The 12,783-nt window shown below is 40.0% G+C and overlaps 2 protein-coding genes across 14 annotated transcripts in view; one reads left to right on the forward strand and one right to left on the reverse strand.

Annotated features, from left to right (window-relative positions):
- The window catches only part of LOC111248926 (proton myo-inositol cotransporter-like), a 90,948-nt gene that overhangs the window by 31,174 nt on the left and 46,991 nt on the right, over window positions 1-12,783 (forward strand). For all 13 annotated transcript variants that reach the window (XM_086988411.1, XM_086988413.1, XM_086988412.1 and 10 more), the window contains 3 exons: window positions 513-672; window positions 11,560-11,645; window positions 12,281-12,403. In XM_086988411.1, coding sequence (XP_086844537.1) covers window positions 513-672; window positions 11,560-11,645; window positions 12,281-12,403 — 369 coding nt within the window. The remainder of the gene's footprint in view (window positions 1-512; window positions 673-11,559; window positions 11,646-12,280; window positions 12,404-12,783) is intronic.
- LOC147756281 (uncharacterized) overlaps window positions 1-12,783 on the reverse strand; it is a 55,565-nt gene that overhangs the window by 8,714 nt on the left and 34,068 nt on the right. The gene's annotated exons all lie outside the window — the stretch shown is intronic.

The raw sequence follows: 12,783 nt of genomic DNA on the forward strand, positions 1-12,783 counted from the left end.
GTCGGGTGAGCCGACTCCTGCTTCACGATGCCGAGGTCATCGATTCAAGGCTGTGGCGGGTTGAAATGGTCGATTTCGATCAGTCGTATTGAAGTGGTCGATTAAATTGTAAAAACCAGGGGCAAAAGTGAATAATAGAATATTTGTCATTGTTGTGAGGAAATTATTACAAATCGCACAATTCAGTTTGACGAAAATGAAGAGGTCTACGTAATTAAGATGATTAGAATGGTCTAATCAGTAGCCAGTAGCTTGCGCTATAGGGACAGCCTAAGAAAAATATCTGGAACGGAGCTTAATGGATGCGGCGTGTCATTTCTTCGCCATGTCTCTCTTTACTTTAAGCTACATGTAGGTGACTAGCAGGTACCATTAACAAAACTGCTAGATTAACTACTGATCTGTATACTTCTTCCATTTATTTATATTCGTAAACTCTCACGGCTTGCGCACATCATACAATATTTTTCCAATAGATGTGACACTAAATGGATTTATTTTTCTTCCTATAGGCCTTTCATCAATGACGACGCCAATGTACATTGCGGAAGTATCTCCAACAGAGTATCGTGGAAAGCTGGTGACCGTCAATCAGTTGTTCATTACAGCCGGCCAATTCATTGCTTCAGTCGTCGATGGAGTATTTGCCGCTGACGAACGCAACGGATGGAGGTAAGATCAAGGTTTCGGGTTTTTTAAAGCGAAAAACATCTGTTTTTTTAAATTCGCATTTAACTACTTTAGAAATAATCTACTGGCTGAAAACGTGTATGTTTAAATATTAAGATTTTTTGTGCGTGGCACTATCGTTAAACACTGCATAAAATGGCTGGCCTGTTCCGGTTTGGAACTACGTGTGTCACAGCCCAGTTTTGAATTTAGGCCATCTCATGAATTTAGCAGGTAAATTCGTTACCATTGCACCGTCACAGAAATAATCTGTAGGCATCAGAGGCACCGCTTTTCCTCGTTCGTGAAGATGTATAATTTTATACATTTGTGCGAGATAATCCCATAATACAGCGTAGTTAGTGCCAGTCATGGTGTAAAATTACTTCAAACTTTTTTTATCCGAATGAAACCAACCCAGACCCACCGCTCGCTGCGCACACATCCTACCACTTTCATTTTTAGCTAAACTTTTAATCTAGATGTTAGAAGTCTATAACATAGAATGCCATAAGCAAGTGCCGCCATTTACATACAATACATGGAAGACGCGTACATTTTCAGAAGCAGTCAATGTAACCCGAATGGATGATGGTATTTGCCGGATCAGTTAGGCCTACCCAAGTGGCTTTACTTTCCCGGACGTACGTTCATTAACATAACATAATGATTCTGAAAGGAGTAAAACAAGAATATGATACAGTAAAATACGAGCAGTAAGCCAGACTATGCAGGTCTCATCCGCCAATTACTGATGAAGCAGATGCCACTTGATGCGACTATGAGAGATGTCTGAACAGAAGGTCTGAGAACGCCAGATGCTGATAACTGAGATTTACGTTGTTAATCCTCTGCAAAGACACTGTTGTGCCGTCCCAGTCAGTAAATTTACATCCAACAGCCTATAATACGGCATAACGATATCTTTATGTAGTGGAAAGTAATTAATAAAATATAGATTTGATTGAGTTTGGTAACACTTACATGTAAAAGTTGGAAATGTATCGTTATTCATTGACGTTTCAGTGAGTTTGCTTCATTGATTTAAAAGACAGACAAGGCAAATTGCCGATGCTTAGTTTAATCGATTGTATCAAAATCCGCAAAAAAAAAGATTAGAACTGGCGGGAGATGTCTGGGTGGAATCTATTTTTCCCTCATTTTTTATTTCGATCATAAACAATCTAGCTTGTTATATTCTACTATAAATTGCAGTAGCATGTATTGTGCTATCATTAGACTGAATCGGCGGTACCGCCGATAGTCAGCCTTTTACCAGTATTCAATGCCGCAGGATTTGGGTCTGGTGCAGAATGTTCGCAAGCTGCTGAAAGGGGCATAGTCCAAATGCTGTCACCTTTTGAACTGGTTCGTATTATAAGATGGCACTAAATATAGTAGATATTGAAGTGATAGAATAAGCGTCATACAGTCGAATGGGATAAAAGTGAGCCAAAAATCACTGGAATATAGGTCATTTCAAAATTCGGGTTGACTGTGGTCCTGGCTATTGCAGATCTTTATTTTTATCGGCGATGCACTGATCTGCTAAAATTAATAAAAATCATCTCGAGATTTTTTCTCTATATGCTGCATTGTTCCAATGCGTCGTGGATCATGCGCGAATTCTATTGGTATAGGCTGTGGGCATATCACGAACGATAGCGATTAGGTTCGCTTATTAGGATGACGCGTACATAATTTCTAAATCGATTTTTCGCACAAACTTTTTTTGCGAAAAGTTCGCTTATTTTTCGCAGAAAATTCGTACCACTTTTCATTATATTTGCCATAGCAATCGACATGAAGGATGCTGATATAAATTGATATTCATGTAGTTTCACTGTGAGTCGTTACCTAGGCTAATTGGGCTTCAATGCCAATTAAAATTGTTCGATTTCGAAATTATTCCGCATACTCTTTTTTGCTAAGTGTATGCGACCTTTATAACGACCTGTTTTGATAGTTGTTTGTTTTAATCGAAGCAGTACGGCGGGCGTATATTGAAGCATACAGTACCTGTATTATTGTATGCGTCAATGATGGTTGCTATAAGATCCAATATACCGCAGAATGAGAAATTATCTTTTTACCGTCTATTCTCCCTAAGGGAAATTAAACGCCGTGCTATTTTAGAACCACACAGCATGCTAACTCACTTCTATTTCTTTCTTTCTCACTATTATCACTATCGGTCTATACCAAGGCGTGTAAGAATTGCTAGAAAACATTAAATCCTTTTATTTCGAAGAAGTACGCAAACTTTCAATAATTATATTTTTTTAAACTTTCAAATCAGTATTTATGAGTTTTGCATAAATAGAATAACGTCTACCAAGAATGAATGTTTGAATACGACTGATATATCATAGAACGGTCTTAAATTCTTCACCTGTCACACTGATGGGGTGCATGCTACCAGAACGAAATTATAGAACGAAAAGGGTAAATAAAGGGAAACGCCCAAACGTTCCTACTAGCGTTGTCAGAGCATCGCAACGTGTACACTTCGCATCACACGAAACATCATAAAAGGAAGGAAACATCGAAAGGGTTTAGTTTTACACGATAAATAGAAATGTGAGTAATCAAACTTTCAATGTCAATCCGAATTAGATCAACTGGTCCAACAATGATTAGACCACCATTATCATTTCTGCTCCTAATACAGCTTTCCTCATAGAAATAATATGAGATTTTTGCTTTTCTCCACAAATTTCACCTTTTTCATTAACTGCTTCTAATTAAAACGTCATTGGTAGCAACAAGACCTTTGATTATCAATACGAGGTTCTCGGTCCAACTTTCGTCAGAAATGGAACGAGAGGCGACGTCGGCACAGGTGAGGAAGAAACTCACGCGACTGCCTTTCATTGCTGCTTGATTTCCCTCCGTCGTTCGAACACTCACAGGCAGGATCGTTAGTTAAAAAACCAAGAGCTAAGCAAAATGCAACACCTGAGGCTAGAACGAGCCCCAGGGACAGCTGGACAAATGAATGTGTATGCCTCGTCGCTACGGAGGTTATGCAAAACCAGAGTTTCAAGAACGGCAAACTTTACCTTTTGTTGTATATTACAAGGAACGGTTCAGCACAGAAAGAAAAATAGCTAGAAAAAAACGGCTATTTTGGCGAACCTAGAGATTGTCTTGTTTTTCTTCTATGTGCAAAAGGGAAAGCTGCCTGCGCCTCCGTCGACTACAACTCCGAAAAGCGAGCAATGCATCGAAACAAGAAAATTCGACCAACGGCTACTATAAAAATAGTCTATAGATCGCCGCGTATCTTGATGGAAATCAAGAGGCGCTGCGGCCAAATCATTGTATATATATACAAGAAACGTTATAATTCATTAGTTGATTCATAGGTGCGGCATTTCCGTTTGATGGGGTGCCTATAACGCAGAGGCCATTCTCTGCGCCACTAGCACTGCGATTCATTTCTAGATTAGATGAAGAGGCCCAGAGGCGAGAACGACAGCGCTCTGAGCAGTTCTTCCAAGTAGAAAAAAACATTTTTCTGAAAAAGATGATAGAAGAGGCCTTTCGACCAGATATGACGTAATGTGAACGGCGATACCAGTGTAGCTGTGCTCTTGAAACGTCGGACCGCAAGGAAACTGTCAAGCAGCTGTGTATAGATTATAATATTTAACCATGTGGCCGTCCAACGCGTTATGTATAATAAAATTTATGCGTACCCTTTGTTGGGTAATAGAAAATCTAAGTCATACAAAAACATGTACAATGTATATTGATCTTCATAGCTTTATTATTATTAGTATTAAAACAAAATTTACGAGAAAAAATATAGGAGCAGTTTGATGTGTATTGTATGGGTCGAAGTGTAGAGACCATGTTGAAGTGAAGAGAACTATTATAAACGGCATACCATTTTTTTGCACGTCTGGCGAGGTTCGTTGGGTAGAATATTCGGTAGCTTTTCATGCTTTCTTTAATATGTCTCTAAGATAGTTACGACTACGCTGAAGATTTCGATAGAAACGAACTGAGGAATATTATTTTGTCGCTAATTCAATCTAATGGACGTACTAGCCGCTTCCTTTTCTAGTGCTGTGAAAATTATGTAATCTGGATCTGTGCCGCAGCCATGTACGTGGATGATGCTAATGGACATACCACTTTTGGCTTTGTTTTTCTTTCCGTGGGGTTACTGCCATTCCGTTAGCTCGGAGAGCGATGTTTACCGAAGGCCCAGTTGGATATAGGCAAACTAGACTTCTGGCCATTGCATCCGACAGTATATACCGAAAAAGTTTTCTTTATTTTTTTTTCTAGCATGTAGGGTATATCATCCTTCATTTCCCTAGGAAATAAACCAACAGACGCTACTTGAGCCGGGCATCGTTAGAACCGATAGGCATTTTCCTCTTATCGCCAAGCTATGACAATATGTGTGCTATTACCCAGCATCGTCTTCAACCGCAGTGAAAGCAGGCTTTGCAATTATTATACTTTTTATTATAAATTGCTTTTACTTAGGCTTAACGCAGGAAAAATGCACTTTCTTCCTTATTAAACCTGAAGCCCTGCCTCCAAAATCTGATCGACCTCCGGGGTGACGAGATAACGCGTAGCCAACTATCGCAGTGATCCAACGTAGCTCAACATCGCGGCGTATTTGGTTACTCAAACACTGAACCATCTACGCTTATGGAAGCATTATTGTAGACTTTTCTAGTATGTATAGGGTTTAATTTAATTGTGCCTGTTTTATGATATTTTTCTATCATGTCTTATGGTAGTATGTGTGTACGAAGACTTGTTTCAAAGTAGACCTGGGTGTAATTATGATGTTCAATAAAAAAACAAAACGTTAGAAGTATATAGGTCAGCACACATATGCTTATTAGTCTAAATTCTGTTAATCGTCAGCGCTGGAAAAATGCACCACAAAATCTACGCTGTCTTTGAAGACTTGGACAAAATTACCATTGGTTTTTAGCACGCTTGTAATGTAGCGTTATTATTTCGGTTCGTCACGCAGGCTGGTTTGTGGTGTTCCATAGCTGAATGACTGGAGCTTGGCGTTACGTTTGAAACCCATTGCCACTGTTCTCCATGATTGATTTTACTTTTAAATAGCTGCTGATTTAGTCAATAATACTCGCAAATATGATGACACTGATGTATAGATAATGTTTGTGTTTTTTTGCTGGCTTTCTTCTTCCCTGTTTTTGTTTACCTAGAGCCAAAATATTGGCTGGATCTATCTGTTTTGGTGGCACGTTTTCATGACTTTGTTTAATTGCTTCAAATAAACGAGTCTGCATGTCAGACTTCTATCTTCTACAATAATACTCCGTCTTTTAGCGAGAGTAAAGAGCAAAATAGATTTCGCACAAAAGCCCCTTGAATAATAGCAGTATGCTGTTCATAGCTAGTGCACAGCGTTCGATCACAAAGTTCAGAACTTATGTTCTGCGTGTAAGTAAACCTATATGTAACGTTTGTCACATGTTGAGATCAGCGGCTGAAACATCTTCAAAGCATAGCTCATTTGTAGAGCTTTTACTTACTTATCAGTTTTGGTTTGACTGCGTTCGTTGTTGACCTGACCGAAAACCAGCGCAATTTCGGCTGCATGCCAAGTTTAGCAGAACTTTCAAAAATCAAGATGATACATCTTGTGGCAGGCAAAGCCGTCGTGGGACCCAAATATCGAGTGGAATATGTGAAAACTGCTTGATTTGTCGCGATGGGGCCGGCGCGTACCAGAAGACCGTCAGAGAGGCACCTGTGAACGCGTCCCAAACAGAGAAGTTCCGGGTGCTTCTGACGGGTTTCACGCCACACGACCAATGCACATTTGTTTCGCTGTCTCTGGGTCTGTGAAAAGGTAACGTTCAAAAGATCATAACAAGCCGAACTGATTTGTTTGTGCTTCGTTCACTGCTACTGAGTACATCCACGACCGTATAATAAAGTGCTTTCATTTTTTTCATGTTTGTATACTAACACTTTTATTTGATTGGTCTTCGTAGAGTTTCTTTGCCCCTAGATCGACGTGTGCGGATTTAAGAAGAAAGAAGTAAGATAAAGCCTGCTATAAAACATAGCTAAATAGTTCTACTATGAATGGATGAATCATTACATTGCATGTACGTGCTTCGTTCTATTGGCGATCCACGATAACAACCCACTACGTTCCGTTTTAACGTTCATTATTTGGTCAATATGTTCGAGATCGGGATTCAAATGTTCATCGTCAATACTAACAGCGTTTAGTCCAGGCGTCTTCTTCGGGAAGCACAAAATCCTACCTTAGTTATAACTAAATAGATGATTATATCAGTAGTGGAACTTCGACGGCTTGCGCAGCAGTTGTAACTGTTTTATTCACAGATAACTTCCCAAAGCCAAATATATTTTACATGTTGTTACAGCGTACCACTCGATCTTTTAAACCGTCATAAAACGCACAATAGAGCAATCTCATTTAACTCGACGTATGTAAACAAATACGAACAGGCTTATATTGTACGTTCTGACGAATCGTCACCCCACGTTCGGCGCTGAATCTCTCGAGTGGTATTATGAACGGCCGTAACCGACGCAGGCCCGTTCAACTTTATTCATTATCGATGATTCTTTGACGTCTCGCACCATGCTGCTATTACAAGCAAAAGCAAAACATTGTTGTACTTCATTTGGTTGTGTTTATGAAAATACAAATGTATTTTGTAAACGTATGAATCGAAAATTCAACATTTAGTAGAAATCTCTAGATTTTTAGAACTTCAGAACCTCAAAATTGGTGTATCCTATCAGCTTTCATTGGGAACGGCCAAAGAAACGAAGCGATTCCAGGCTCTGCGCTCTGTTCCAGACTCTGTTATCAAAGACATTCTCTTGTAACAAATTCCACTTTGTTTCAATGTCAAACGACGAATGTCCATGCTGTTGTAGTCAATACTGCTATTATTACCACTGCCTACCCAAGTGTCCATGGATAGAAAAACATAACAGTTACAAACTGATATACGTGTATGGTTGATCCTATCGCATTCAGGTCTGAAGGCCGTCGTCCGCAGTTCAACTCTCCGTAATCTGGGCAAGCCACGTGGCATGCGCACACGATGAGATTTAATTCTACCACGAGGCTACAGTCTAACCGGCCTTCGCATTATATCTGGCATATCTAAGTTGCTACCTTTTTCCTCTAACTTAGCGAGTCATTGTATTACGGCGTTTACCTCTCTGCCGGTCTGGTCTGTTTTTAATTAGTCATTGAATCGGCCTGCGGTTATATATGTCAAACTGCCAATGTCAGAGTTATGTTGTAGGGGCCGTCAGAAGACACCCGTTTCACCCATCGTCATTAGTTTTTCAAGAGCTGCTTCAAGCCATAGGAGATCATACAGCAGGCAAGGTCAATGTCAACTAATGATAAGCTCTTCCCGCTAATGTCTGTAGCGTAGTCAACCTCTCTATAAAGCAACAACATCAGGGCCGATTAGTAAACATATAGTCTACAGATCATAAATCCGTATCGTACAATCTCTGCTCATTCGTTCGGTATCAGTTGGGTTAAGGCAGAATGCAACTGCAAAGCGCGTCCATATATGACAAGGTTGTCGTTGGCGGGTAGGAAGATTGCTTATTCAGCCTTTCTAGGGACATTGTATACGACAGCGCAGGAAGCGACTTAAAGCGAAGACTACCCATGCACTCTGTACTAGAGAATAATGTATTATTTTATAGTCAAAACACCATATCCATCGACTGAAAGCACACGAAAGCACTTACGAAACGTTCTTTATATTATATTCACTCATATACAAGCAAAGAGCTAAACGACCCATTCCGCAGACAACTGTGCAATCAAGCTTGCACATATATGCAAGCCACATGTACATAGACAAACACACACACACACACACACGTAATACAAATAGAAATTAAGACGTGACGTGTAGTTGAACAAAGCAGAAACCCACAATTTCGTTTCTTTCAAAAACAATCCTGGAAAATGAAGCGACCTTGTCTTGGTATAGAGATATGCTTTCATTTTGATTCCTCTGCGTTGATTGCTTGCATTCGATGGGTTGTCAAGTGTTTTCTTGTGAGGCCGCGTCTGACCTTGCTTTTTTACAACAGCACGGCCTCAGATCAAGTAGACCTAAATGCGTACTTAGCTTTTTGCACGATCAGCGCTCGGCGCCATGTAACTTCGAGGTGCGTAGATCCACCAATCAACATTAGTCTATAAAGCTGGGTGATGTACATTACCGATGCTTGGGATGCGGGTTTCGTAGTGCCGGTCTGAGTTACTGTAGCTATAACAACGAGTAAGAATGACTAGAATAATTAGGTCAAGGATAATTTTCTACAAAAAACGAACGCAGCAAGCCGACGAGCGAAGAAGGCGCTGCCTTCTTCAGTTGTTGTCCATGCTATAATAACTTCTATTCACACAAGTTGTATAGAGTTTACGTTTTTTTTTAAAATCGGCCTTATCTATTGTTATTATCCAATGTTCATATGAATAAAGTACTTACGCAGAGTAGAACATGGAAAACGGCGGTGGATGTAAGAGTTCGTTAGCTTTTTAAGAGGAATACAACAAGTACAGCGCAACTATTTTCAACGAGCGAAGAGGTAAAAGACAATTTGTCCAAATTAAAAAAAGGGAAGGTGGATTTAAGGGGAAAAGGCCCGCAGTGATCAAAAACGATTATTTCTATAACCTGCGGAATGTAAATCCTAACCTGCTGCACCTGTGCGAACCTTATCTTAAGACAGGGTAAAAATGTGGGTAGTGTATATTTTCTAAGATATTTGTTGTCGTTGCAAATAGACTTAGGTGGTATGATTTTGTATACACGGTACCACTGTTAATGCTACAAGCGTTGTTACTGTTAAATCATTATAGATGTTTTGATTTGCCTTCTTTGACGCTGTGAAGGTGGGTCTAGCTTGACTTAAAGCTACTCAAGTTGTATTAGTCAAAGCGTTCTATGCATAAATATCTAATTATTTCTACCAATGGGTTTTGAGATCAGAATATCTAAGTTATTTTATCGCCCGGTAATCAATACAATCATCACATAGGAAAATTCTCCTAAGAAAGGTACTACGGTTTACAAATTTAAATCAGGAAGGATCATTCTAACCATAGAAGATGTTGATTGCTAAAACGATAATGCTATCTACGTTATAGGCCATTCTGTCACTTTATACCACGTACAATGGAAGATATTCCAACGGTGGTCGTAATATGTTTTGAGCTTTTATCGGGATTAACGTTTTGACCTCCGCTAGGCCGTCGAATGTAATAGTCGGAAATCGAAGATAATGAGTTGAACCAACTGTAGCTTCAATAACTGAGCTTTATGGAGCAGAGCTAAAGGGGCGCAATGACTTACTCAAAACGATAGGACAAAAGCCTGCCGTTAATAGGTTCGAAGTCTAGCAGGAAGCCAGACGAACCTGTAAACATGGCTGGATGGGTGGTCAGTTCAGCCACTACCTTCCTTCCACTCGTTTGACAACCACCGCTAGACTATCAGGACAAACGGAAACGACCCTTTTAAACCTACTTCGAATGTTTCGCAAACAATAACACGTTTTGGCTATATATCCTTGTTTTCTATGGAAAGAGAAAACGACGGAGACGCGAACTGTATGAATTCGAAGGACCGAAAAACTTTGGGATCCTTTTCCATCGCCTAGACAAAAAGGCACGGTAATTCGATAAAAAAAAGAAGGGCCATCGGACGTAGTCGACGATCGCAGAGGCTACATGGCATATCTTCGTGCCCATGTCTACGCTAGGTGTCCAATAAGCATATGACAACGACGAGAGAACTGTGATTTTGGTCCTCCGTTGAGTGGCCTATTGGCCAAGTTACTTACTTGCAGTTATCAATTATTGACTGGTTGACGAGCTCAGTTTCTATCTTGCTGCATCTCTTGCTCGAAGCGCTTAAAAGTTGTAGCCTAAGCTTCCGTATGTTAGCAACACAATCGCACGGTCTTCAATGCAGTCCATCTAACTACATAGTTATCCCTTTGGGCAAGGCGGCCTTTAACCGGTTTGCCTGAGACGAAAACATTAAAGCATCTTCAAAATGCTGTTATTTATATTATTGCTGACAGCTGCAATTTGTTGAGGCGGCTGAAAATGCTGAATTGAAAATTGTGTCCTCACGAGTTCATTCGTTATGGCTGGTGAAACGTTCTGCTTATTCCGCTGACCCTGATCTTGCCCTTTGACGTGCACAGTATTTTCAGGCTACATTAATAGGTCTGCTTTTACTAATCCATAGATAAAAAGGTCAAGTGCTTTATAGAGTCCAATGACGAAGTTCGTGTTAAGCACCCGAACGGCAGCACAGCAAAAACCGCAAGGCTTCGGTAGTAGATAAAAACGGCAAGGATGTATTTAAAGCAATATATTGAATTTAGGAGGCAAACGAAATTAGAGAACAGACAAAGTTATGACTCAAAAACATTAGAAGATATGTAGCATTATTTTAAGCCGCCCGTACAAGGGTACTGCGGAAACGATTTTTGTATTGTCTGTATATATTAAATGCATATGGAGCATATAACAGGATGGCCCGATCCTTCCTTAGATTCGGCCCTGGAATCTCATAACCGTTGACAAAAACGTGTTGAAATTGATACGTACTTTACGAAGCCACTAAGGTGACACATATTGTTAAGCAAACGTAGTTATGCGTGATAAAGTGTTACACATATACATGATTAGGCTGAATAAAATTGTCTAGTGTAAGTACACGTATGACCATTTGATGAGACAAACCTATTGTACAGCTAACTATCCTAGCTGACTCTAGGAAGCTATAATTAGCTTATTTATATACTTCCGTATAAGCGTCTATGGTTTTTGTATTTTTCCAGGTTCATGCTGGGTTTAGCAGCTATACCCGCACTGATTCAAGGTGTCTGCTTTCTTTTCATGCCTGAATCTCCTCGCTGGCTATGTGGTGAGAACCTGTCACATGATAATTACTATGCGTGTTAATTAAGACGATGCAAAGTTTAAAAGGACCGTATAAACTCAAGTAACACATAGGACCCATGCGTATACTTAGGATACAACAAACTCTACGTACGAAGAGAATGCCTATAAACGCGCAATGAGGACTGCTTCTAAATTTTTGTTTCTTAATTTTAATTTAATAAATTTTAATTTGAAAAAAATAGCAAGTAAGTTATTTGCGGTTAACTGTTGCTTCGCCACTATTTTCGTACGAATTTTACTTAATGCACGCACGATCTGAAAATCTGAAAAAAGATGCGTACTGATGGGCCCTCATGCACAATGTAATTTATAAAGCTACTCGATCGGATACCTATGCAGCTTAATAGCTTCTAGTCGGTCAAATGTTCAAATCATTCATCAAGGACTCCCACTTTAGTCACAACAGGTAGTAATTACTGTCAAGGCCAGAGAATTCTATAGTCCCAATGAGATACCCAGAATCGTACCCAGCTGTACGTTGACACTGATCGTAACTCTAGATATAAATTTCTTATTTAATCGTAATATGTTGTTGTAACGATAAATCATTGATTCACCCCTTCACTCTCGCTTTTTCGCCGCATATTTGCATTACAGGAAAAAGTAAAGATCAACAGGCGCATGAAGTTTTACGCAAACTCCGCGGCAAGAACGTCAACATTGACGCCGAACTCCGCGACATCAAGATGAGTGCCAACGAACTCGAAACTACAGGAAGCGGTTAGTGTTTTAACTTCAACAGCAGACAGGGTTCTATATGGCAGTCCTTCAAGGACCAAGCATGCCATAAAGGATCAATGAGGAAAACTTATAACTTCGATGCCGGCTGAGGTCCGAGTTCTCAGACTCCGCTACCCTATATATACGGGTCATGGTCGTAGGCGTAGTAGAACGCAACGGTTGTTGCATGGAATATACTTGTCCTTGTGTTAACGTCCCAGGTTTTCTCTCTGCTCCGAACCAAGAAATGAGTCTACCTTTGCACTATGTTGCTTTAGACCAGACTCTCCCAACGCTCATTCTTTCGTGGCGACCTAAAAAAACACCTACAGGGTTGAAGTGAATCAATCCAGAGGTGACCTCTGGCCAGAATTTGATGG

This window comes from Varroa destructor, unplaced genomic scaffold, assembly GCF_002443255.2.
Source record: "Varroa destructor unplaced genomic scaffold, Vdes_3.0 BEIS01000004.1, whole genome shotgun sequence".
In the NCBI taxonomy this organism is placed as follows: domain Eukaryota; kingdom Metazoa; phylum Arthropoda; class Arachnida; order Mesostigmata; family Varroidae; genus Varroa; species Varroa destructor.